The sequence below is a fragment of the Kockovaella imperatae genome (genome assembly GCF_002102565.1).
Source record: "Kockovaella imperatae strain NRRL Y-17943 chromosome Unknown BD324scaffold_4, whole genome shotgun sequence".
Taxonomy (NCBI): domain Eukaryota; kingdom Fungi; phylum Basidiomycota; class Tremellomycetes; order Tremellales; family Cuniculitremaceae; genus Kockovaella; species Kockovaella imperatae.
Window position 1 is genome coordinate 998943 of NW_019028944.1, and position 25006 is coordinate 1023948.

General features: G+C 52.0%; 8 protein-coding genes across 8 annotated transcripts; 4 read left to right on the forward strand and 4 right to left on the reverse strand.

The window, feature by feature from the left end:
* The first annotated feature begins 326 nt into the window (after window positions 1-326).
* BD324DRAFT_621352 (hypothetical protein) lies at window positions 327-3094 on the forward strand. Its single transcript, XM_022015375.1, has 10 exons — window positions 327-429; window positions 488-708; window positions 784-841; window positions 901-930; window positions 996-1226; window positions 1320-1598; window positions 1685-1900; window positions 1954-2004; window positions 2056-2331; window positions 2501-3094. Exons 1-10 carry the CDS (start codon window positions 424-426, stop codon window positions 2696-2698), a joined length of 1566 nt encoding a protein of 521 aa, XP_021872478.1. The 5' UTR covers window positions 327-423; the 3' UTR covers window positions 2699-3094.
* On the reverse strand, window positions 3095-4893 carry BD324DRAFT_621356 (hypothetical protein). Its single transcript, XM_022015376.1, has 4 exons — window positions 4472-4893; window positions 4197-4360; window positions 3782-3941; window positions 3095-3613 (listed from the first exon to the last, which is right to left on the reverse strand). Exons 1-4 carry the CDS (start codon window positions 4791-4793, stop codon window positions 3372-3374), a joined length of 888 nt encoding a protein of 295 aa, XP_021872479.1. The 5' UTR covers window positions 4794-4893; the 3' UTR covers window positions 3095-3371.
* A 580-nt stretch (window positions 4894-5473) lies between these two features.
* BD324DRAFT_577947 (hypothetical protein) lies at window positions 5474-7784 on the forward strand (the record flags this gene model as incomplete). Its single annotated transcript, XM_022013286.1, has 11 exons — window positions 5474-5666; window positions 5926-6041; window positions 6124-6194; window positions 6266-6277; window positions 6327-6423; window positions 6474-6638; window positions 6693-6812; window positions 6885-7096; window positions 7214-7405; window positions 7460-7647; window positions 7720-7784. 11 exons carry the CDS (start codon window positions 5474-5476, stop codon window positions 7782-7784), a joined length of 1431 nt encoding a protein of 476 aa, XP_021872480.1.
* Window positions 7785-9330: 1546 nt separating this feature from the next.
* On the forward strand, window positions 9331-11470 carry BD324DRAFT_607999 (major facilitator superfamily domain-containing protein; the record flags this gene model as incomplete). The annotated part of the gene is made up of 6 exons (XM_022014094.1): window positions 9331-10535; window positions 10595-10716; window positions 10758-10941; window positions 11042-11162; window positions 11253-11352; window positions 11430-11470. 6 exons carry the CDS (start codon window positions 9331-9333, stop codon window positions 11468-11470), a joined length of 1773 nt encoding a protein of 590 aa, XP_021872481.1.
* A 479-nt stretch (window positions 11471-11949) lies between these two features.
* Window positions 11950-15363, reverse strand: BD324DRAFT_578011 (hypothetical protein; the record flags this gene model as incomplete). The annotated part of the gene is made up of 12 exons (XM_022013292.1): window positions 11950-12258; window positions 12320-12586; window positions 12644-12718; window positions 12769-12893; window positions 12940-13116; window positions 13163-13222; window positions 13279-13885; window positions 13925-14369; window positions 14425-14728; window positions 14808-14968; window positions 15037-15150; window positions 15218-15363. The coding sequence occupies 12 exons, from the start codon at window positions 15361-15363 to the stop codon at window positions 11950-11952; spliced, it is 2790 nt and encodes a 929-aa protein (XP_021872482.1).
* An 826-nt stretch (window positions 15364-16189) lies between these two features.
* Window positions 16190-16556, reverse strand: BD324DRAFT_563704 (hypothetical protein; the record flags this gene model as incomplete). Its single annotated transcript, XM_022013027.1, has 2 exons — window positions 16190-16226; window positions 16294-16556. Coding segments are annotated over 2 exons (300 nt in total), but the record flags the coding sequence as incomplete, so codon positions are not given.
* A 2375-nt stretch (window positions 16557-18931) lies between these two features.
* Window positions 18932-23877, forward strand: BD324DRAFT_621407 (chloride channel). Its single transcript, XM_022015377.1, has 19 exons — window positions 18932-18954; window positions 19064-20352; window positions 20405-20438; window positions 20491-20605; window positions 20662-20927; window positions 20989-21289; window positions 21349-21438; window positions 21491-21574; window positions 21628-21674; window positions 21721-21879; window positions 21921-21992; window positions 22042-22143; window positions 22191-22265; window positions 22318-22462; window positions 22534-22685; window positions 22743-22918; window positions 22975-23252; window positions 23312-23466; window positions 23527-23877. Exons 2-19 carry the CDS (start codon window positions 19304-19306, stop codon window positions 23698-23700), a joined length of 3474 nt encoding a protein of 1157 aa, XP_021872484.1. The 5' UTR covers window positions 18932-18954; window positions 19064-19303; the 3' UTR covers window positions 23701-23877.
* Window position 23878: 1 nt separating this feature from the next.
* BD324DRAFT_649925 (hypothetical protein) lies at window positions 23879-24715 on the reverse strand (the record flags this gene model as incomplete). Its single annotated transcript, XM_022018063.1, has 1 exon — window positions 23879-24715. One exon carries the CDS (start codon window positions 24713-24715, stop codon window positions 23879-23881), a length of 837 nt encoding a protein of 278 aa, XP_021872485.1.
* Between the last annotated feature and the right edge of the window lie 291 nt (window positions 24716-25006).

Consider the following 25006-nt stretch of genomic DNA (forward strand, 5'->3'; position numbering starts at 1 on the left):
AGAAGACCTTCAAAAGGACCTCCCAGGTGCAGATGGGCAGGGTGAGATTCCCAGCTTTCGGTCGCTACATAGCTGTGGGGTGTCCAGAATTGATCTCGCGTCTGTTTCGGTGCGGTATGATCTTTTTACTATCGTATGGGCATCATGTACCTGGTGTTTGGAGATGTTACACTGTGTAGGCGAACACTTGGCGCTTTGGCTCTGAGTAAATCGAGTAGACAGTGGCACTGCCATACCCAAATGTTTGTTCCCCGACGGGCATCGGTTAATGGGAAATTAGAGTTTTGAGGCGGCAAAACGTGTTCCAAGATAACGACAGCATCATCATCGAATTCAGTCAGTCAACTGCCCCCGCCTACGGCATAGTGGATGAGTGTCAAACATCGCTGCATACATGGACTTGCAACACAGTAGTTGTTCAAGATGATGGTGAGCATGTCCGCCTCCATAGAAACGCCGTAGGTAGTTCGCTGAGCCCTTGTTCAAGGTCCCCCAGCTATCACTCATCTTGGACTCGCTTGTCCTCCTTTCGTTGACCTCGGCATCACCTACGAGAGGATACTCAGGCTTGACATTTCAGCATAGCTTCGATGCCTCATCTGGGGATCTTCTTCAGGACAAGCTGATATCTGACGATCTCAAGCATGATCAAGGTCACGAGGCGATGATCGCCCTGCTTGACAAGTACGCTCCTGTATTGAAACTCTCGTGAGTGCTTGAGGTCACGGTCCAGGTCTCGAAAGGGAGCGGAGGTTGGCTGACCCCTTCACTTCACCCCGACAGAATCGCCGAAGCGTACTTTCCAAGCTCGGTAGAATACATGTTACCTCATTTTACCTATGTGAGCTGGTCAAGTTTCTAGCTCTTCATTGAGCATGCTGACGACTGCTTGCCATTCAGGCCACGGTCAACGGGTCAAAGCACTATCTCGTGAGTACTCGCTTGGCGTTGTGGCACACTCAAAAAGCTCTAAGTACTGATATTACATCTGTCAGAACCCCAATAACCTCACCTTGTCCAATCTCGACTCCCTCCCTCGTCGTGGTCAAGACTACTTCCTCTCCATCCCTGAACCTCATAATCCTCAACCATTCATCGAACCCTCTGCTGAATATCTGCTCGGTCCTGCCGGTCAGGACGGAGGAATGGAGGACGGAGGGGATGGCAGAGGGAGAGTAAAGGAGGACATTTATGGGTTCTGGGTGGATCAAGGCAGAGGCGTAGTGGTGAGCCGTCCCTCGGTGTCCGACTCCAACTCCTTCTCACCGCATGCTCGAAGCGGGGGTAGCGCCAGACTCGTGTGCTGACGTATGCATCAGGACCTCTGGTATTGGACCTACTACCCTTATAACTTTGGCAAGTTTGCAGGCCCTTTCGGTGTCATTGGGAACCATGTAGGGGACTGGGAACATATCCGTATGAGGACAATCAATGGTACGGCGGAATCTGTCGATTACCATGCGCACAGCGGTGGACCAACTGTCTCAGGAACCTTGAGATGGAAGGATGTAGAGAAGGAAGATGGAAGACCTGTAGGCTACATCGCAGCGGGATCACATGGCATTTGGCCGACTCCTGGAAACCACGAATTGGCACCGGTGAGCCAAGATCTCTCACCCTCACCGTTTGTAACCCGCGCCATGACTGTCTGTAATTGTTGCTCTGTTACTGATGCGACTCTCAGCTACTCAACTATATCAAACTTGTGGACATTTGTGACGACGCTGGTCCAATCTGGGATACCAAAGGCTCCGTCATACCGTTTCAATATTGGAATAGCCATGAGAATCGGACCAAAGTAAATCACGAAGGAAAAGGACACTGGATGAACTTTAGAGGGCGGTATGGGAACACGGGAGAGAATAATTGTTGGTGGTACAAGCTCGTCGGGAATTGCCAGGTGGGCCGTCATGGTGCAGAGATTACCGAGCTCGGCGCTGACTTTGACTCGAGCTCGTGGATGCCCCTCCTGGACCGAATCGATGGTTTGGATCCCCACCAATTGCGAGTACCCAACCTCATTTCAGGGCTATAAAGCTTATAACATGTTCACAGTGCACGATCGCCCCGGCTGTATCTGGTAATTCAAGGTACGCTTTCTACCTCTCTGAACGCACTGCCAGATGGGCGAAACGGCGACACGTTGCCAACATACAATTGGAGCAAGTGTGTCGTCGTCCGAGGCGGAAAGAAGATGAGATGGAGGACGAACATTCTGGCGCTGGGTCGAGTCGTTCCTCTGCGTTGGAACGAGGTGGCGACGATTCGGACGACGTGGAAGTTTGGACGACGACTGGGACTTGCAAATTCCGCGGACAGGACAGGCACGAGGTGAGTGCACAGTAGTATATATACTCCAATGGAAGAATCCCAGAAATGATTGCTTACTCTCTCTCTCTCTCTCTCTCTCTCTCTCTCTCTCTCTCTCTCTCTCTCTCTCTCTCTCTCTCTCTCTCTATATCTCCCCCCCCTCAACCCACACGCGCTCGCTCGCACGCAGATCACCACGATGGCGTGTAAAGGCATGCAAGCGGCCGTCAAGTCTTATCGCCTATCTTTCTGTCTGGCCGATGGAAGATGTATCTTCAGCACTGTCCAGCGTGACATATGCGCCTATGTGGAGGATAAAGAAGGTTATATCTCCAGTCGAGCGGTGGATTTGGAGGACCTTGACGAGTGGTTCGACATGGGCAAGTAGAGGGACTTGTCCATCCAGGTCGAAGTGTTTTTTCCGAATCTCGTCGCGGTCTTGTACATTAGCATCATCATCCCGTGTAGAATCATGACGTATCGTGATCATATACCTGTCAGTCAAAACCTTTCTCATTCTCCTCATGATCGACTGACATTGTATACATCTCTGGCTATCATTTGGCATGTATCACTCGCTTTGTGTGTGTGTACAAATCAGGCCATCAGTGGTCGACGGTCCTAGGCACAGCCGGTCGATCTGATGCCACGTTTCTGACGATGGGTACTGTCACTCACCTCCGCACAATGGATGGGAGGTCGTCCAAACAATGCGTCGGGGACTCTCACGCCATGATCGGATTCGTCTTGTTCCTTTCGTGTTTGAGTCCAATACTAAGTGAACAACCCCCTTATACCTATGTGCATGCTTTCAATGTTCTGCCATTGCCTTCTTTGCCTTGCTACTGCTTTTCTAACCTGACCTATATTCTTTCTATCCCCCTCTCTAGACCAAGACAGACTAATCTGATGTCCCATTCCCCCACAATATGCCTGTATCAACTCAAAAGCCAGTCTCCACGGCACCTTCTTAAACCACTCGTTCCTCTTCCCTACCACTCAAAAAACTTCTGGAGTCTTCACCAGAAACTGCTCGCACTCGCTCGCTTGAGGGTGATCGCCTACTTTTCAATATGCTTTGGACCCTTCTTTGGCGAGTTGTTCGGCGTGGCACTGTGCACTGGTGAATTCTCAGGTGGAGTATCCTTGGGAACGCCCGGAAGTCCTTGTTCTCTCTGTCTTGGCGTCCGAGTATCACCCACGGGGTTTCCAGGGATAGGGTGGGCAGGTGAGTCATCGTCCTTGGAGGAAGGAGCAGAAGATTTAGAGGAACTCGCGGGCGTATCGTCGTCATCTTCGATCTCTACTGGTGAGATCGGGCGTCAGTAGACTGTCCACTATGAAGCACGATAGAGGCGCGCAAGCCTTGCGTCGTCGGAGAGGAAGGACAGACGAAGAAGAAGGAAAGAGCGTAATGGAGACATGACACCAACGCAATCGCTCTCTCTCTTGCTGACAACAGCCCACTCACCCTCTCCATAGACATCCGGATGTTCCCTGAAACAATCCTGCATGGCTTTAAACTTTTCGACACAGTCCATTCCTTTTGGTTCAGCTTCGCTAAAGACAAAGCATGAGAAGGCAGCTTTGAAATCTTCGCCGCAGGGTCCATCGGCCATTCCACCGAGACACTAAGATACAGGGCAAGAGCGTCAGCCACAAAGCGTGCGGGGACGAAGAGGATTGGATATTGAGACGCGAGGAACTGAAAATGATGGGGGACTTGTCCCCTGGAGCATCATCATCGCCAAAGAGCAAATAGATGCCGTGGAGTCATCCATTGATCTCCAGTCTTGCTGACATGTTTCACAGCCATCCTCGGGAGATGGTGACTCGAGAAGCGACGACGACCATGACCAAAAATGGTCTCGACTCGCAAGACTCACCGGACAATCCCAATTGATCTCTCCGGTCTCTTCGTTGAAAGCACCTTCAGATGGATCCGAAGCCTCGGCAAGCTTTTCCTTCATTGCGGAAGGAGCTTGAGCAGGAGCAGATTCGGAAGATTGCTTGAGGACTGGATGAACGGATTTGGCAGCTTCGGATGGGCCTATATGGGAAGGAGCGAAGAGCGAGAGAGCAGAGCGTCAGCGAAAGAGAGAGAGAGAGAGCCTTCATTCGTGTATCTACCCTCCCGTCACTGCAGTGCGCCAAAACTCACCACTTCTCGAATGTATACCTGGTTCCTTCAAACTGCCTTTGGCCAATACACTGTGATCCGGAGACGAAGGTAGATCATAAGGTGGTAAATACTTGATGATGACGCCTCTTCCCTGTTGAGAAAAGTAATAGGCACCTGCTCCCAGACCCGCTACACCGAGTCCAAATAAGATGATGGACCTGGCGGATGTGTTGGGAGGTGGAGTGTAAGGTTGAAATGTCGCATAGTGTCGGTTGTTGGAAGCCTTTGAACCAGGCTTGAGGTTGACAAGCTGGCGAGACAGAGTCCTTCCGGTGGTCGATCGGAGTGTACTGGATAACATCCTGAGGTTGAAGATGATCAACGTTGAAGAGAGGGAGCGAGCAGTTCTTTGGGATGAAGAATGAAAAAGGGATCTATGTAAATTATCGTCGAAGTTCGATCGTGAATGCTGCTCTGTCAATCCCCCTTAATGAGTGAGAGCTAGGAGGTTCTTTTTTCGCGCTGACGTCAATGAATTATGTAATCAATGCAATGCTGCACCCGGGGCATGGCCTCGTCATTTTCTGCGCCGCCTTTCCAATCTCCATACAACACGATTTTGGCTACAGCTGGTGTCGTCCAAAGACTCAGGACGACAACGAGGGAGGGCTTCCTGTCCTTTTACCGGAAATAGAGCACCATAGGACAGTGTCACAGACTTTGTTGCACCTCAGAGACCGCTCGCTTTCATCTTCGACTCCGGTGCTGGACTTTCGGCTCGGCCAAGAACTCACAGGATTACTTTTAGCCGCGTCCGTAGGACACACGCCGAAGCAGTTGTTCAGTCCGAGCCATCAAACCTCCAGAAACAGTGTAGAGCAAAATTCGACCTTGCCTCCTCTTAGCGTGTCTTAGAAGCTCTGCGGCCCCGGATCCCCTCGATACAAATCTTTCACCCCCTTACTTACTATCGAATAGACCTTCGACGACCAACCCCAGGTCACACCCTATTTCTTTCCCCGCCTGCCTCCACACAACACTATGGGTCTCCTCAGTAACAGTATGGACTCGCTAGCGAGGTCCAAATCCCGGAGCAAGTCCGATGCAGGATCAACATTGAATGATGCTGCATCTGCTGCTCCGAGTGAGAGCGGAAGCGTTGCGGGAGATGGTCATGATACCACGAATTTAGACAAGGATCAAGGAAACGTGCTCATGGCGATTGTTCAGCAATGTGAGTCTCTTTGGACTCGATGACATCCGGCCGAAGTATGAGCTGGGCGGTCTTGCATTCCGGCGCAGACCATCACAAAAGAGGGGTCTACAATGGCCAGGAGACGACCGGCCACCGTGGCCCATAGTCAGCGAGTCATCTATCTCATATATGGTTTGAAAGACCACCACGTCACCTCGGCACCCCCTGCATCTAGTCACTCTATGCCCATCTCCCCATCTCTTCACACTGTACTTCTTTCGCTGACACACCCCCTCAGTACGCCCAGGCATGGATCTCAGCAAGATTGCCCTGCCTACGTTTGTTCTCGAACCGAGATCCCTCCTGGAAAGAATTACAGATTTCTTCTCGCATCCAGAACTGATATTTGGGCAAGTGCAAATGACTCCTTCAGCGTCGGTGAAGTGAACTTACCTCTCTCTCTCTCTCTTTCTCTGTGTGTAGCGCCGGTGATGAGAAAGATGAGAAGGAGAGGTTCATACGTGTCATGACATTCTACCTTTCCGGATGGCATATCAAGCCAAAGGGGTGAGTGAGAATGCAACGCCGCGCGAACGGGGCGATGCTAGAGACCGAGCTGACTAAGATTTTATCCTCAGCGTTAAGAAGCCGTAAGCCTCTCGAGCATGGTATCGGGTTAGTTCCGCTCATACCTTGCAGATACAACCCCGTCCTCGGCGAATTTTTCCGGTGCAGCTACATCTATGAAGATGGGACGGAAGGATTCTACGTCGCCGAGCAGGTGTCGCATCATCCGGTGAGCCAAAAAGCCCGTAGGAATAATTGTGTGCTGACACAGGCGCTCAGCCCGTCTCTGCGTTCTTCTACTGTAGCCCCAAGAACGGACTCATGGTGACGGGTGAACTCAAGCCGAAATCAAAATTTCTAGGCAACTCTGCAGCTACGATCATGGAAGGGGAAGACAGAATACGCTTGTTGAACAAGCCAGAGGATGGAGACTATGTCATTACGGTACGTTCTCAAAACGTGTCGTGAATCTTGCTTCCAACCCTGATTTGTTTACAGATGCCAAACACGTATGCTCGGGGGATCTTGTTCGGCAAGATGACTTTGGAATTATGTGATGTGTCAACTATCACGTGCGAGAATACAGATTATCACTGTGATGTGGACTTCAAAGCCAAGGTGGGTGCTACCTACGTCAAGTTGGGCACGCAGGGAGGGCGAGAACCTTTTGATTGACGAGCGACTACCCAGGGCTGGATATCTGGCGGGTACAACAGCATTCACGGTGCCGTTCGGGTCGACGATTCGTCTTGTGGAGAGGTTTCTGGACATTGGAGTGATACCATTTACTATCAGGAGAAGAAGTCGAGTCATAAACGAGTCCTGTTCGATCCGTCAAAGACCAGGGTCGTTCCAAAGAGTGTCTTGCCAGAGGCCGAGCAGGAAGAATACGAATCGAGGCGGTGAGTCGAGTGGCCGATACATGGTCCAATTCTGGACGAATGTGTCTGAGCATTCAAGCGTCGTGCACGGCCACCCCTCGTGTCTACCACACACTTCCTGACGCACTCGTTCCTTAGGCTCTGGACCAAGCTCACCGACGCGATCAAAGCTGCTGATATGCACGGAGCCACAGCTGCCAAGACGGCGGTAGAGGACCGTCAACGGGAGCTGGTCAGACAACGCGAAGCGAAAGGAGAATCACCTCCTGCCCCGAGGTTTTTCAAGCACGTCGAAGGGGACAAGTGGATGCCAAGTATAGGTGTGGACAGGTGGGGTTAAAAATACGGTGGTGGGCAAAAAAAAACCCTGACATGCTCCATTAGTCTACCTAAAGATCCTTTGGAGATGGAATCGGCACTACGTCAATGGATATTCGGAGATCGTTCACCTTCCAAGGATCACGCCTCCATCGCTACGCCTATGAAATCGAGCTCTGATGCGAGAAAGGCCCAACCGGTCAATATGGATAATGTGAATCAATCCTTATCTCACTTGACAGTGGGATCGCCACGTGAGTCGTCATACCTGTTGTTGTCCCAATCCCACGCAGTCCCCACTGAGATGATCAAATCCTCCACCACAGCGGCCAAGACGACTGCACCTGGTCCACCTGCACCTGGACCTAAATTTGATCATCCGACAGCATAGATGTAAATGGTCAAAGCGCGATGTGATTAATCAGGAAGAATGAACAGGGTGATCATCACCACAATGCCCAGCCCAGCATGTATTTCGAGGACTCGTGTGATTATATATCCCCGATGATCGTGGTCTGCCGCTGCTGCTGCTGCTGATGATGATGATGACTGGTGAAACGACGCCTTGTCGGAATGTCCGAAGTGCCACACAGCTCTCGCCGCCGCCGTCGCCGCCTCCGCCGCCACATTGCCACAGGGGTGTCCCCCATCCCATGGTGTGTACACACTTAGGATCCCACCCTTGTCGCCGCTTAGAAAAGTCTTGTTCTGCTCTGCTGCTCTGCTGCTCACACAGCGAGGTTTTCTCGTCTTTTACCTTCTTCTTCTTCTTCATTTTTTGCGGGAATCAGTCATCTAACCACCCAAAAAAGATATGCTTAATCAAATCCGCCACCATCCTCCGCTCTTCCGCCATGGCTTCCCACTAGATCCCACCACCCACCGACGTCATCTTCGATGCTCGCCTGAAGGATCAAAGATCGAGAACGGGCTGCAACAAGTCCAACTTCACGTGAACTAGTACATTGCTATATAGCTGTCAACAACGAGCAACGAACGAACGAATCTCTGAATGTCGGGGACCGGTCAACGTGTGAACGACATTCCAGTCAGCGCAGGCTGTCATCTCTTTCTTGCTGTTGTTGTTGTAAGACTGTTGATCCCGACAAACTGCTGCTGCTGCTGCTGCTACCGCTGTCGCTACATTCCAGGGGGGCGTCATTTTCATTTAATCTCCATCCGATCTGTGTCCACTCGACCCATCGGGAAATTTCATTCAAAAGTCTTCTCTTCCAAAAGGTCAGTCACGAAAATCAAGAAGGAGGGGGGCGACAGCAGAGACCCAGAGCCTGGACAGAGAGAGAGAGAGAGAGCGTTGTCAGCAACGATCCAAAGAAGGAGGCAAGAGCACAGAAGCAGAGGAGCGTTTCGGGGTTAGAGACCACACGAGGTCACCCACACACCCACCTCTTTGCGCGATCGAGGGTGCAGCACACGAGATATATTTATTACCCCTCCCCCCCATCCCCCTTTTCGCTTTTCGCTCTTACCGACCTCCTTGCCCGAGGTCACCTCTATCACTCGTCAAGATTCCTCCATCACGTCGATTGCCATCCTGGCTGGACCCATCTCGACCTTATACCACTCTCTTTGAGATCACCCATTTCTTCACGCTACCCCATCATCTCCCTCTATCTCATATCGATCCAGTCCCTGCTTGGGTCAAAAAATTAAACGAAGAGGAAGAAGACGGTAGGGCATTAAACGCATCCTCAAGCAGTGACAACCACCTCAACAACAACAACAACAATTATCTCCATCCAGGTCGAAACTCTCTAGGAGCTAATCGATCCCCTACTTCCCTCCCGTTGGATAATCACAGCGCTGCAGAACTCGAAGCGGTTCCATTACTCGATATTCACACATCGGAAGATTTGGAAGAATCACATTCACGTCGATCTAGTTTTACCATCCTCATCCCCTTGGCCCCATTCAGCATGTTGGGTAAGACAAAGCAGGCTCTAAGTCCATCACCGACCCAATCGGGTGGTGGTGGTGGTGGTGGTGGTGGTGGAAAGGAGAAAGATGGTGTCGCCGTGACTGAACAACCGATCGACTATACAAACTTGCCAGAAGGCAAAGGAGCAGAATACCAATCGAAAGCGGATGAACTCGCTGGATCGGTCGAATCGGATTCTATCCCTGGATCCAGAAGTTTTATCGAACTCTCCCTGTACGAGAAGAAATCCGTCTTGATCAATCGAGAACTCGATGCGATGGGCATGGGAAGGTACCAGTGGTGTATCTTTTTTCTCTGTGGATTCGGTTATTTCCTCGATCTGTGCTGGGCTCAAGCGGGTGGTCTCGTCGGATCAGCCATCATACAAGAACTTGACGTCGATGATAATCACGTCGGTGACTTGTCCACAGCCTTCAACGTAGGGCTCACGGTCGGGGCTTTCACTTGGGGTCTACTCGTCGATATCGTCGGAAGACGATGGTGTTTCAACATTACCTGTCTCATCGCTTCCATCTTTGGATTCCTCTTTGCCGCTCCGTCAAACTACGCCGCCATCTGCTTCTTCTACTGTATGATCGGTTTCGGAGTCGGTGGAAACATTCCCATCGACGCTACCATCACATTGGAGTTTCTGCCCAAAAACAGACGGTTCCTGCTCGCTGCATTGTCAACTTTCCAACCTATCGGCGTGGTCGTCGCCTCCGTCATCTCTTACGGTCTGATTCCGAAATATTCTTGCCCTTGTCTGCCTTCAGACCCCCCCGCGTGCTGTCATCGATCTAACAACATGGGATGGCGATACACCATGATCACCCTCGGCGCCATCACCTTGTTCATCTTTGCGCTCCGATTCGTCGCTTTCCACTTTAGAGAATCACCCAAATTCCTCTTATCCAAGGGTCACGATGCGCATGCTTTGGATATCCTCTACAGCGTTGCCAAATTTAACAAGGTTCCTCCCCCGAGGTTGACATTGGAAGATTTCCACGCTCTAGAATTCGAAGAAAGCCAACGCATGACCAACACTTCGACCGTGCCTCTCGGAGCTGACCCTCAACCGGTTCCCACGGGCACGCATGCGAAACAGGTCGCGGTCGGCTCATTCTTTAGGATCTTTGGACATTTGAGAGGTCTCTTCGCTACAAAAGTGTATCAATACCTCTTTGTCGTCATGGCCGTGGCGTGAGTGGGACGAAGGGGCTGATTCCCGTGGTCGTTAAGCTGACTCGTTCGCCATTCAGGTATATGGCGGATTTCTGGGCTTTCAACATTGCAGGCTACTTTTTGCCACTCATCCTTCGAGCAAAAGGTGTCAACACGTCTCAATCCATCGACGACACCTACAGGTCTTACGTGTGGATCTGTGAGCTTTCAACTCTGGGGACCTGCCTCGATCGATTAAAGCTGATCTCAGTCTCCTAGACCTCCCCGGAGTCACCGCACCTATCCTCGCAGCTGCTCTCATGGAAATTCCGAGACTCGGACGAAAATGGGCAATGGTCATCTCAGCCTTGCTCATGGGTGTCTCCATGGCATTATATCAAGTCGTCAATTCGCTTCCTGCGAATATAGGTTTCAACGCCATGGAGTGAGTTCGTCCCTCCCCGCCGCCCAGCCCAGCGCCACGCATCAGAGGCCTCTGTAGCTGACATTTGTTTCCCCCTCTAATTGTCTCTCGCTACTTCCAGATACTGGTTCCAATCGCTCTATAATGCTCTCCTGTATGGTTTTACACCTGAAGCTTTCCCCGCTCCATTCAGAGGATCAGCAGCGGGTATGTTGTCGACGTTGGGCAGAATCGCAGGTATCGTGAGTTTCATCCGTCCACCTTTTTTTTGTTCTGGTCCCAAATTCCTTTCACTGACCTTTCTTTCCCCTCCCCCCCCTCCCCCTCTTCAGATTGCACCGATCGCCACGACACACGTCTACCATGGATCCTCTTCTCCCGGTGTCTTGTGGCTCGGAGCGGGTGGTGCTTGGGTATCAGCCATTGCCATTGGTGAGTTGTCTTTGTTGTCTTTCGAGGGCCTCGGGATCAACCATAGTTTCTGGGCTGACGATTGACTCCTTGTTCAGCTCTTCTACCTTACGAGACAAAGGGCAAGCAGACGTATTAGAAGAAGAAAAGAAAGAACGGGGGGCCTTTTTGTGTATAGGCTCGGATGAAACAAGACCCACTGATGTACGATTCCTTATCTCATGCCAGACACAGTTCATACACGAGACACGAGACGATCGAGCACTATAGGATGATTTTCCTCGTTGATGACATCGTATATCCCTTGCCTTTGCAGCAGCATCACAAGTTTTCTCAACGGCTGATTCAATTACAGGATTTGATATGGTGCCCGGAAAAGTCGCCTTCGACATCGAACAAACCCGCTCAACTGCTCAAAGCTACTCGATGCATCGCATGGGCCAAAAAATGCAGACCTCGAACGCGGCCTACAAGTTTACAGTGTAAACAATGGCTCTGGCCCTGTAGCTAGCTTCAATGAATCATTCCATAATCCTATATTATACAGCTCGAGTATTCAACACATGGTACGAGCATGAGAAACCGTCAAACAAATAACCCTTCCAGGCGCCGTCCTCTTTAGTTGACTCTCGGTCCCAAGTCCATGGATCCAGCAGCCGTTGTGGATCCAGCGACGGATGAAGCTCCGTCCTTTGGCACACCGACTTGTTCACCTCGAGCAGCAGCGACAGCGGAAGACTGAACGTCCTTGTGTCCCATTCCCGGAGTAGCCTCGGGATGGTTCTCACCAGTGACAGCAGGGTGCTTCTTGTCCAAAAGATCGAAAGCGGGTGATCGCCACTCGTCACCAGAGGCAGCCATATCCTCAACCTTGAACATTCGTTGAGCAGACGACTTTTTAGGGTCGTGAGTCATGTTGGGGTTGATCTAAAGGGCACAGACGCCGAGGTCAGGAATGCCGTCATGATCGCTGCTCAACCACACTCACCATGTCGTCTCGGTCAGTCACAATCTTGAACGTGCCTGTCTTCTGATCCGCACGCTCCGCAGCATCTTGAGCGTGTTGCTTCTTTCTCGCGTACAAGTCCTTGAGAGCCTGAGTTCGGGTCGTCTCGTCGGATCGCTTGGCCCGCTCCATAGTGTTTCGGACCTCGACCAATTGATCGTCGGCGTGCTCCAGAGCAGATTTGATGGCCGATTGGACAGCGACAGTGATGGCCTTCTTGATGACCCCAGTGGCGATACCCTTGATGAACTAAACCGAGACGTCAGACTGCAATTCGATCGCAGGAAAAGCCCTGTGCTCGCTCACCTTGTACAGCAAGTCGTGCTTGGAGTCTCGGATGGAGAACTTGAGGGTGTCGAGCTCGACGTTGACGTGGTTGACCTGTGACTTGGGTCAGACTGGCGCCAGGACCCATCCGTGCCCACACTCACCTTGAACACACTGTCCCGTCTGTTCTCGACGGACTCGACCTCAATGTCGATAGAGATACCTCGGCCGGCAATGACAACATCGGCGAGACCGTGGTCGGACAGACGAGGCCATCCAGATTTGCGCTCTGCGCAGCGTCAGCTGTGATCCAGCGTGGATGAGAGGCCACTCACTGAATGCAAAGGAAACGTCTCGGATATCAGCCTGGATCTGGCTGAGACCAGCTCGGAATCGGTGGTGGTGGACATCAAGAGTTTTGTTGATGTTGGAGTAGGGGCTGAACTTGAATCGGTTGTGGGCCTCCAGCTCGACAACGTTCGGGAAGAGATTGGGTCCAGAGAGGACAAGGTCTGAGGCATGTCAGCGCCGAACGGACTTTAGCTCGACTCGGCTCACTCTCGATGACTAGGTCAATCTTGTCATCCGAGTACTCTGCTCGGGGAATGGGAACGTATCCTGTGGGTCATATTTAGCTCATATTTCTTCTCGGTATTTGGTCGCGGGCCGCTCACCAATCTGCTTGATCAGAGTAGGGAGAATAGTGTGCCTAATGTCATTCCACAATTTAGGCTTGAATGTGAGGTTGCCCTCCGAGTTGAACAACAAGTCCTTGGTGAGTCGCTTGACGTCGTCTCCCAATCGCTGGTTGAGTGGGTCCTCGGCCAAAGCGGTGAACCAGGCTTGGATCTCGTTGAAGAGTTTCTCTTGGTGTCCCTTGTATTTCTCGGTGAAGAACTCCTTGCCAGATTCCTGGAGCTGGGAGGCTTCTCGGTTGCACTCGTCGTCAAGAATCCAACCGGGCTCGAGCAACGCTCGGTGAGTGAAGTCGTTGAGCTTGGTGAACCACCCGCGGAGCGAGTCGTCTTCCTTGGCATCGGTGTAGATTTGGTCCAAGGCATCGGTCATGCCAGACATCGACTTGCCATTGGCAAATCGCTCGAGAAGCGTCCGGAACTGGCTGGTGGCAGTGGCGATTCCGGCGTCAGTCTTGAGACCGTCGGCGGCATCGGCGCCCTTGTTGGCAACGTGTTGAGCGTGACCCTGATAGTTCTCCAGGGTGTCCAAAAGCCAAGTCATGGCCTCCATGTAGTCCTTGTGCTCCTGGCACTCGACAACGACCTAGAATGTCAGTAATGAGATGACATGTTTCCATCTCACCTTCTTCAAACGGTAGATGAATTGCTCTCGTCTCTCCTCGGGCATGGCATCGGTGAGAATGTCCTTGGTCGTGTCGATGGTGTCACGGACCTTTTGACGGTGCTCCTCGGGAATCTTCTCCTTGAGTTGCTGCATCTTGTTCCTGGCTTGACCCTCGACCTCATCACGGTCGGGAGTGTTCGCATCTGCCTGGTTGGAAGCTTGGTCGGCCTTGTTGGAGGCGGCATTCTTGAGCTGCTCCTTCTGGGTCGAGAGCGAAGCGTTGGGGTCACGCTGTGAGGCGACATCCGAGGCGTGTGATTTCGCCTGGTCAAGGAGAGAGTCCTTGTTGGCAGAGGCCTGGTTGGCGGCGTCTTGAGCCTGAGATTTGGCTTGCTCCTTGGCATCCTGAGCCTTCTGATAGGCTTCTCCAGCGCTCATTTGTTGGCCGTCGGGACCAGTGATTCTGAGGGGTCCCGTCAGCTTGAGGTCCCAAGCACACGGGAGAAGGTGGTACTCACTTGGCATCGCTAGGAGCATCCTTGGGGTTGTATCTGACCTCACCATCGCCGGCAGGGTTCTTAAGCTGCAATTCAGGAGTGTCCTGGGTTCCGAGCTTTTTGCCATCGGGTCCGACCCATTGCTTGGAGGGAGCTTCCTGGTCAACTTGGTCGAGCTGTTCTTGGTCCGGTCGAGCGGTATCTGCGACCTTTGAAGCGGCAGTAGCGAAGACGTCTCGTCCGATGATTCCAAAGTCACTGGCGAGTTTTCGGAATTCAGAGTTGGTGATGAAGAGGGTGATCAGGACACGGAGGTGGGCGGCGGCTAAAGAAACTGGTTAGCGAGAGCGAGAGGGAGAGAAAGAGAGCGAAGGGCAGCTGAGGGGATGGCTTCGCCGATTCACCTTGGTCGACATCCTTCTTGGCGTCTTCTTTGCTGACGGGGACGACTCCGTCTTGCTTGGCTCGCGAGGGATCACCAGCGTAAGAGTTCCAAACTGCGTTCTGGAATAGTTCATCGGCATTCTTCTCCTGGACCATGGTTCGGAGAGTTTCGATAATGTCTCTGAAGAGGGGCACGAACAGAGTCAGCGACGTTCGTTTACCTTCCTCGCGAGATGGCTCGTCTCTCACCTAGTGTCATCGATCAACACCTTGCCCTCCTGAGAGAGCTTGTCGACCTCGACGGGCGAGTGTTCAACGGCATATTCGAGCGCAGAGTCCATCTGACGGTTGGTGGGCAATCGTCTTTCAACTTGGTCAGCGATCCCCAAAAGTTCCCCCGCGCTTCTTTTGAGCCCATCACACCACTCACCCCTGTCCAAAGGCTTGGATAACACCCCAGAGCTTCATCTTTCTCTGGATGTCCTCTTCCATCTCTTTACCTGACATTGGGCTTGTGACGGCCATCTTGGATGGATTCTCTCGAATCTCTTGAGTGGTAGAACTGACACCACTCATGGTCTATTATATAGGTTTCTACATGTCAGCCAACAATCAAAAAAGCTGAACAAAGGGAGAAAGACCGGGGGGGTGGTGCGTCATAAGAGGGTAGACGCTGGGGGAAAGGAAGGAAGGGACTGAAGGATGGCCCGCGCGCCAGCCCGCCAAGAGCTACTCACGAATGGATGTTGTTACGAAGGGTGGGAGGGATAAGAGTTTATAGGAGTCTGTCTCTTTGGAGCTCGCTGTTTCAAGAACGCTGAGCTCGATGAAATAACAAGTGAGTGGTGAAGATGGGGTTCTGAAGGAAAGAAAGCCGCCTGGTAGGTACTTCTTATTATAATAATAACCCCTCTGCAACGTTCTCTCGTTCTTTTTCCACCCCGCCACGCCTGTTTCTCTCTCTCTCTCTCTCTCTGTCATCATGCATCATCATCATCATCATCATCATCGTCATTCTACCAGGCGATCAGGTTCCAGCGACATCTTATGACGTCAGTCAATTTTGTTTAGAGCACCATAGCACCTAAAAAGTAGAAAATGAATAGCACGTGGCTTGGGCTGCTCTCGCTGCGACTACCTGATGCTGCTGAACAATTGCCGGGTGGCTTGTGACTAAGTATGGCTATAAGTATATTCGAGAGTGATCCGAGTGGCGTCCAAGTGACCACTGAGCCTCGCCGACGTGATAGTCGGGGAACATTGATATATTCATACATGGTAAATGCACAGAGACACATAGAGGGGAGAGAAAAGCGAATAAGGCCTCCTAGGGCTATCTGATGTTGACTGACGGGTGTTAGCTTGGACCCAGACTTTGTGTCGAGAGTTAGTGTGACTCACAACTTTCTCCACATCCACATGTGTCAACGACGTTGGGGCTGAGAAGCGACGAGCAAAGTCAGTCTCAGATGATCATGCGGACGTCAAATACCCTCCCGCTCTCACTTGTCAAAGACGAATCCCGCGCTCAACCTATTATCTCTCCAATCCATCCTACTCCCGATGATACTGAACAACGCTTTGCTATCTATCAAGACGCGTACACCGTCCTGCTCAACAACTTCGTCAAATTTGCCTCCAGGTGGAGAGACATAATCTAGATGATAGGCCATACCGGCGCAACCTCGAGATTTGACGCCTATGCGTAGGAGTTTCGGCTCGGTAGGGGAGGCAATGAGACTCCGGAGATGGTCGATGGCGGAGGGGGTCTGAACGGGTGAGGGGCGAGGGCGAGTGCCAGAAGCGGGGTCGAGCAAAAGGACAGGGTAACGTAGAGTAATGAGAATACAGAAATCATCAGCTATGAACTCCTTGATTGTTTCGCTCTTTCCACTCACCATGGTAATGGCGCTCTTCTGAGCCTTCAATGCACTACCACGTGATCCTCTTGGCGGAGCAGTGAAAGCCTTGCCTTTGCCCTTGATATCGGATGAGGACGAGAGCATTTCAATAGGTATAGACGTATGAGTGGAGTCAGACCTCGCGGGGGAGGCTGCTGTTGATGGCGATGATGAACCAGCGGTCATCGGAGGAGGCTTTACAGGGCGCGTAGGCGATCGATCGGAGTGGGACAAGGGGGCAGCAGGCGAAATGTACGGTGGTGCGGTCGAGTTTTCGTATGCTGCCGGGTCGGCAGGTTGAGCAATGCTATGTGATTGTCGGGAAGACGAAGGATGAGAAAGGCTCAATTCCATTGAGGAAGAGGAGAAAGACTTGGACGATTTGCCTGCAGCGGCGATAGGCGTGATGGAGAAGGATCGGTGAATGGTGGGATGTCTTGACAAAGGTTGAGATATGGTCAATGATCGGAAGACCGCCGTTGATCGTGACCGAGCCATGATGGTCTGCCTTCAGGAATGATTGAGATCCGGTCCAGGTCGTGAGTTGTCCTCTTCAGAACGGACGGAGCAAGTCGGAGGACAGGATAGCTGACCTCGAGCTGAATTGTAATTGGCTGATCAACGTGGGCCCGACTAGCGGGACACAGTAGAGCAGACAGGCTGCTTTATCCAGAGTCAGCTCCTGATCCTATATTCAAGAGATACGATGGTCGTCTTAGACCGTTTCTACTGCTATAAGATCTTCGCCGTAGGAGCAGAAAGGGAAAGTGAAGAGAGTGTATGTAGTCAGCAATTTCCAAGCTTGGGTTCAACTTCCGAGCCGATCACCGCCTATGTTGCGCAACCGTGGGAAAAGACTTGGGGTCAAGCGCCTCTTTCGGCGGGGGACGTGACAGCTGTATAGGCTCATCCCCTAACACGTACCAAAAGCGATCACAGCAACAGCGAAGACTACGATAGTGTGGCAAGAGACGGGTGCAATTTTCGAGAGTCACTCCCAACCATGTCGCGTAGTGGACCCCGGGTGGATATCCCACTAAGTGACGAATGGAAACAGATAATCTGTCTCGCTGCGTTTCTGCTGTTGTTCCCGACCTCTTATATGATGTACAGGCACTTCAAAAGCTTGCAAGCAAGGTATCCGTCAAATCCTGCGCCTGCTGTGGGAGGAGGGAAAGCAAAGTCGTCCTGAGGTTTTCCAGGCGACGACCGGGACACGCTTGGAGGTGGCGCGAAGGCGTCGTTGTGGCTATGGTTTAGCAGAGGGAGGGTGAGGCATGTCGAATGACTCGTGGAGATCGTCACTGACTCCGTTCCTCAGTCCGATCACATGTTCACATTCCTACTGTCGATGTCATGGTTCCGTTGCGATGGCATTCAAGATTCAAACACCTCGAATCCAATCTATCCAGAATCCTATCCTTCTTCTCTCTGGTTGCTGCCGATGTTTAACCCTCAGGCCGTATACGACTATTCGAGGCTCACGACAGACAACGAGGCATCAAGAATTGTACGCATCCACCTTCTCAAACGGCATCACCCGACCTCACCTACCCTAATTGTAGCATCTTCCCATGTAAATCGTCTCTTCGGGCCGTCATTCCGTTTCTCAGCAGTTCCCCCCAGGTGAAACTCTCGCGCACGGTATGAGAGCATCCATCTCATTTCTAGGGCTCCTATCGTTCTTGTCATGCATCTCTTCGTGTGAACCATCTGATCATATCTGCAGAGCTTTTAAGGTGGACGAACATACCCGTAGACATTGGTCGGATGACCCGAAATGACGGAACAGAAAAGACGTCACGATTAATGGGGCAATGTGAGCGGAAGAGCAGGAGGCGGCGGCGGGGGGGGGAATGTCAAAAGCCAAGCTGTCACATGATTCAATGATCACCTGAGGGACATCAGAGCACGCATTCACACGACCTATCGAGGTCGCGCTTCCTCTCTCGCCTCCAATGGATCGATCCAATACTGATCAAAGGGAGATCCCTGCGCCAGGAAACAATAATCATCGCATCGGCTCGGCGGCCGGCGATCATCCTCACGCGTCCTCGAGTTCTGGAGGAGGAGGATCAGCAGCAGCAGCCGCCCAAGGAGGCAAGACGAGTCGATCCGTTTCCTCCTCTTATCGACCCGGTAGACCTCCTTCTGTCAGTTCATTGAGACAATTCCATCAACCCGGGACGACGAGCGGGAGTGCGATAGGTAGTACAGGCAAGAAGATGCATTCCAGACGTCAGAGTATAGACAGTGGAGGCCCAAGGTGAGAGCGATTTGCTTATTGTGCTGGCATCAAAGGGGACAAAGGGATGCGGGGATCAGATGCGGACGAGACGAGTCTGTGTGTGGGTGTGTGCTCAACGACGAGTTAGATCGAGTTATGCGCGTGCACTCGAGGCGACGTGCAAGATCCCCGCATCAACTCTCTAATAACACGCTTTGTCCACATTCACCCATCAATAGATGTTCCGACGCTGACGCTGCCCTGATTTCCCCTGCCCTCTCGACCTCGTTTCAGTCTACCTGCATCTCCCATCACTTACTTTCCCAACCCATCCTCTTTCCAATCTGCTCCATCTCATGAGCCGTTATCACCCAGCGCAAGTATCACCATGTCACGTCCTCCATCCAGTACCATTGAAACGACAGACGAGGAGGACAATGGAGGTACCACGGCTCATCGACGACAATCACGTTCCTCCATAGCTGCTGGTCAGGGAGGGACTGGCGGTCGGACACCTAGATCCACTACGGGCACGACGAACATGGGACTGAGATCGATCGATTCGGCCGGTTCTAGCCCTCGTATGGCTCAGCGATCCAGTACGCTGGATTCTGGTCGTCGGGTATCTGTGACTTCTTACGGTGCTGGAAGTAGCACAACCATTGGACCTGGAAGGACATTATCAACGCCTATAGAGGGGTACGGTGCAACGCATCAAAACCCTCTTCTGGCTGGTTTTAGTCTAGGTAACCCAGAACCAAATGAAGTTCTCTCGATCACACCCTCGGGAGGGTCCAATAGTCTGAATCTATCAAAAGCCAAGGACAGCGCCTTGGCATCGCCTCGAAGGATATCAACCTCGACTCCGGTTGGTCCTTCCAACACTGCTCATCAACACACGCTGGGAAGCGTCAATAGGACTCGAAGTCCTGGTCAGATGACAATCCCATCGCATGAAGCATACTATTCTCAGCCTAGTTCTACTACCACTCCGAGATTCAAGGACGCAGCAGGTCATCACGGATACTATAATGAGAATCACGAGACTTACGATAGACGACAACACCATCTTCATGGGAAGCGCAGGGGAAGGAACGATCACGGTCATTGGAAGGATCACGCATCGACAGGCAATCGAGCTATCAACACGTCGTTTTTGTCTGCCAGTACGAGTGCCGCTTCAGGCTTACATCGTCGAACATTGTCTGTTCAGACCACTGATCTGGCTCCGAGCACACCTCACAGTCATCGCATGCAGGGATCGCCTGCCAATTCAGTTTTCAGAACATTGAGGAAGACCGCCAGTGCAGTTGGATTGTCAGTTGGTAGGCCTGAAGAGTACGATGCGGGCGACGTCATGGGTCACGATCCGGGCGAGGCAGGGGACGTCATTGATGATGGTGGACTCAGTGCGAATGGAACGAGAGTGTGGTATAGGTGCGTGGGTCGCTTTCCTAAGTGACTCTCAGATTCGCTGACATTGACACAGCTCCTTCGTCACTATCGATTGGATCCACGATGCTGTGAGTCCTTCTTCGCATTCAGCCTCCATCAGTCGACTGATCCTCAATATAGGTCAAAGAATCGTCCCGCGTGCGGCGTCTTCGAACCAATGCCCACAAATCATGGCGAGGAGCTATTGTCAATGGCTGGGATCGTTTCCAAGGATGGCTGGTGGTCACTATCATAGGTGAGTGCTTCTAAGAGCATATTAGCGCGGACGTACCTGCTCACCGAATGGCGCAGGGATCCTCTCCGCCGTTATCGCCTTTTGGATCATCCGGACTGAAATGGCTCTGTTTGACCTCAAAGAAGGCTACTGCGCTTCGTCCTGGGGCTCACCTAGGCGATTCTGCTGTACGCCTCATCACCGTCGTCTGCCCGGTAGCGAAGAGGAAAAGTGCGAAGATTGGGTCGAGTGGGGTCAATTCTTTGAACCCAAGAATAAAGGTGATGCAGAATCTACCTGGATCTGGGGAGGACCAGAGTTCCTAGCCTATGCTACCGTGGCGGTGGGTTCTATTCTTTAACCTCCAGAAATTTGACGGCAGGACTGACTATTCTCGCCTCAAGTTACTACTCGCCACACTCGCATCTACTATGACTATCTATCTCTCCTCATCAGCCCATACGACCTCGAAGGATTCCACCTTCCTGCTCCCTTCGCCTCCCGATCCAACCCTCAAGAGTCAAACCATGAAACAATCCAGTAGCGGTTCGAACGCTGCGCAAGACGGGACGGAACGACAACCGCTCTTGTCGTCTACTAGTACTCTTGACACTTCGGAACATATTGAACCGTCTGAACCCCCTCGAAAGGTCATGTACTATGCTGCGGGGAGTGGTATACCGGAGATCAAGACGATCCTATCAGGTACGTCCCTTGCGCAATACCAGGACTGCAGGGAACGATCTAGCTGACCTCGTCCTCAGGGTTCGTCATTCATGGTTATTTGGGCGGATGGACATTGCTCACGAAGAGTGTCGGACTGGCCTTGTCAGTCGCTTCAGGACTATCTTTGGGTACGTTGCTGTGTTGCGTGATAGGCGGATCCCTGCTCACTAACTGTCCTAGGCAAGGAGGGCCCACTTGTGCATATCAGCTCATGTGTCGGAAACATTGTCTCAAGACTATTCATCAAGTTTGAGTGCAACGAAGGTCGGTCTGAGCAAAGAGCCTTCCAAGAGCATCATCACTGATGGGGACTTTAGCCAAGCGGCGTGAAATACTATCAGCAGCGTGTGCTGCTGGAGTAGCTGTACGTGAATCAAGTGACTCACTTTGCCTCGATTGACAGCATCTAGGTCGCATTCGGTGCCCCTATTGGCGGCGTCTTATTCTCTCTCGAAGAAGTCTCGTACTACTTCCCACCGAAAGTCATGTGGAGGAGCTTTTGGTGTGCTGCGGTAGCAGCCATCACACTCAAATCGCTGAATCCATTCGGAAACGGATCGCTTGTATTGGTGAGTTTGACGTCGTACTCGTCAATCTGACTCGTCTGCAGTTCGCAGTGACATACACGAAGCAGTACCATTACTGGGAGTATATCATTTTCGTCCTCCTCGGAGTCTTTGGCGTGAGTCAGTTCACAGGCGACTGACATGTGGCTGATCAAAACATCACAGGGCGTGTACGGTGCCTTCTTCTCACGTCTCAATATCCTGTGGAGCAAGCATATCCGCCAAGGGACTTGGGTCCGATATCATCCCATCATCGAAGTGGCTTTGGTGAGCACTGACGGTTCTAGATCCTCTATATCGACGCCGGGCTTCAGGTCACTGCGCTCACCACTGTCGTCTCATTCTTGAACCCGTACTGTCGAATGGGCGGGACAGAGCTAGTTGCGAGTGTAAGTCGGCTCCTGACCGGCTACGCACGTACGGGCGCTGAGCTTCCCACAGCTGTTCGCGGAATGCCATCCTGGCTCTTCTAGCCCGTTATGCGTAGATCACCCGCACGAAATAGCGAGTGTGATCTGGACCTTGGGCTCCGCATTGATCATCAAGGGATGCTTGACCATCATCACCTTTGGTATCAAACTGCCAGGTTAGTGCCGTGATGTTGTCAGAAAGCCTTGAAAGCCGGGCCAAAGACATTGGCTGACGACTCACCTGCAGCTGGAATCTTTATCCCCTCGCTAGCAGTCGGCGCCTGCTTTGGCCGTATCGTTGGACTGGCGATGGAGTACGTCGAGTTCTCTTACCCTTCTTGGGGCATATTCGAGATCTGCAAGGACGAGGCGTGCATTGTGCCCGGGCTCTATGCGATGGTGAGAGTTTTCAGAGCGATCGCTGGATAGATGGTGACTGTTACACCCCACATGTAGATCGGCGCTGCCGCCACGCTTGCAGGTGTCACGCGGACGACAGTCTCGCTGGCCGTCATCGTACTGGAACTGACAAACACGCTGAATTATGTTGTCCCTGTCATGTTGGGTGTACTGGTTGCCAAGACCGTGGCGGATGGATTGGAGAAGAAGGGAATCTATGATCTGGTTATCGAGTGAGTGACGTGGCCCTTATCCTCAAGTATCAGCGTTTCGCTAACGATAGACATAGCTTGAATCAGCTGCCGTATCTCGATTCCAAAGGCGAGTACCTCTGGGGCAAGCGCCAAGTGCTCGATGTAGCCGATACGGATGTCCCATACCTTCGAGCCGATAAACTTCACACTGTCAGATCATTGACTGGGAAATTGCTCGAACTCGTCCGACTGGGGATGGAAGATACTGGATTTCCGGTGCTTGTCAAGGAACACGTCGAGAATGACGGTCGGGCGTTCACAGCGCTTCGAATTGTCGGATTCCTCGGGATGAATGAATTGGAGCATGCACTGGGTGAGTGTGGCGAAGCTCGTCGTTCTTGTCGATCTTTACCTCATCGCATCGTTTCTCAGCGCTTTTGGCCGACGAACCCGATGCCAACCTCAACCTCATGCCTGAAGATTCAAATCGTGGTCCTCGAAGCAGCGTCATGTCCATCTTCAGCTTTGCCGAATCATACACTGATCCGAGGCATAATCCATACGATATTTCACGCTACATTGATCGGGTGAGCCAAATCTGGGAATCGCAAGATGAGTTATCATGGCTGATCACTTCTTTTCCCCAGGCCCCGATCACCGTCCAGATCCATTCTCCTCTCGAACTGGTGCAACAGTTGTTCGTCAAACTCGGTGCCAGGCAATTGCTCGTCACCGATTCAAGAGGAGTGTTCCGGGGTTTGGTGTCGAAGAAAATGTGGTTGGCATTGTTGTCAGAGTTGGAGGAAGGTGGAGCAGAGTGAGGCGGAGTGAAAGAAACGTGAGAGAAGAGCAGAGTACATGATTTGCGAGAACACGAGGTGGCTGTGTATGTAGCCAGCACGATTGCATACGAGTCGGCATGTCAGATCTAAATGCGGGAAACACATCGCCAGTACGAGATTCTATGCCTGATATGTGAATACTTTTTCAACGTCCGGATTATTCTTGAGAGCCGCCTGATTGATTGAGGATCTCCATCACTTCTTCGTTAGGATCTGTTGTCAAGACCAGTTGCAAAAAGGGCACAACACGTTCTAACGTTGTCGGTATGAGTTCATCATTTTCCGTGTGCAGAACTCGATCTCGCTTGAATCTCAGACAAGCCGCCACGTCGATGCTTGCGGTCTCCGTGGCCAGACGCAGCCCGCTGTGCACGCGACTGTCGTCAGGGGCATAGCTCAAGAGTCCGGCAAAGGCGTTCAAATCCTCCGCATGACCAGCAGTCATTGTCGCTTCACCTTCTCCTTGGGTCTGCATAGGTTTGATCTTGATGGAAACGGTACGCCGCAGGGAGTCTTGCGAATCCTGTACGCTGAGGTCATCGATGCGCAGTTTTTTTCCCTTCAAGTACGAATCGAAGACTTGGGCGAACGTCAATCTGCCCACCGTGGATAGCCTCACCGAGACGAGACCGGGAGTTCCTGGCCTGTGTTTCGGCCATTCATAAAGAGCCTCGCTCCGGTCCGAAACGGATCTCGTGGTGATTGTTCCGTCTCGTTGATTGAAGAGAAGCTCTGTAGGCTTTGAACCAACCATTTCTGCTGCAATTGCCTTCAAGAGAGCCTCCTGATGAGACTCATTCCGGGAATCCCAGCCCCTCTCAGAACCAAAGCTATCCAGCAATGTCAGTGCTCTATCCCAATCGCTCTCAAACCCTTCAGGCACTTGTTTAGTATGCCTAGTGAGTTCGATCTGATCAGGGAGGCCGTTTTCTTCACCTGACTCCGGATATGTGTAGAGTCTGACGGGAGGTGAAGGATACCCCAGACCTTTCATGATCTCCTTTAAGGCTGTCCCCGAGTGAAGTGGGGGTTCTCGTCCACGCATCTTCCATGTTGTCGCTGCGAGAAAGAAAAAGGGGCTCGGGATGTCTAGGGGCGAACGAGTACTGCAAAAGTATCTGCTTACCGAGGGGTTATATACGCTTTGGCTCCAGCAGCCTCGCGCCTCATGACGGCTTTTGAAATGAAGAAGTCGGAGAAAGTTGCTCTTTTCATGGTATTAGACCTCATCCACTGCCGGCCACTGTTCACCGAATTGGCCTGACAAGGGATGCAAGAGATATGA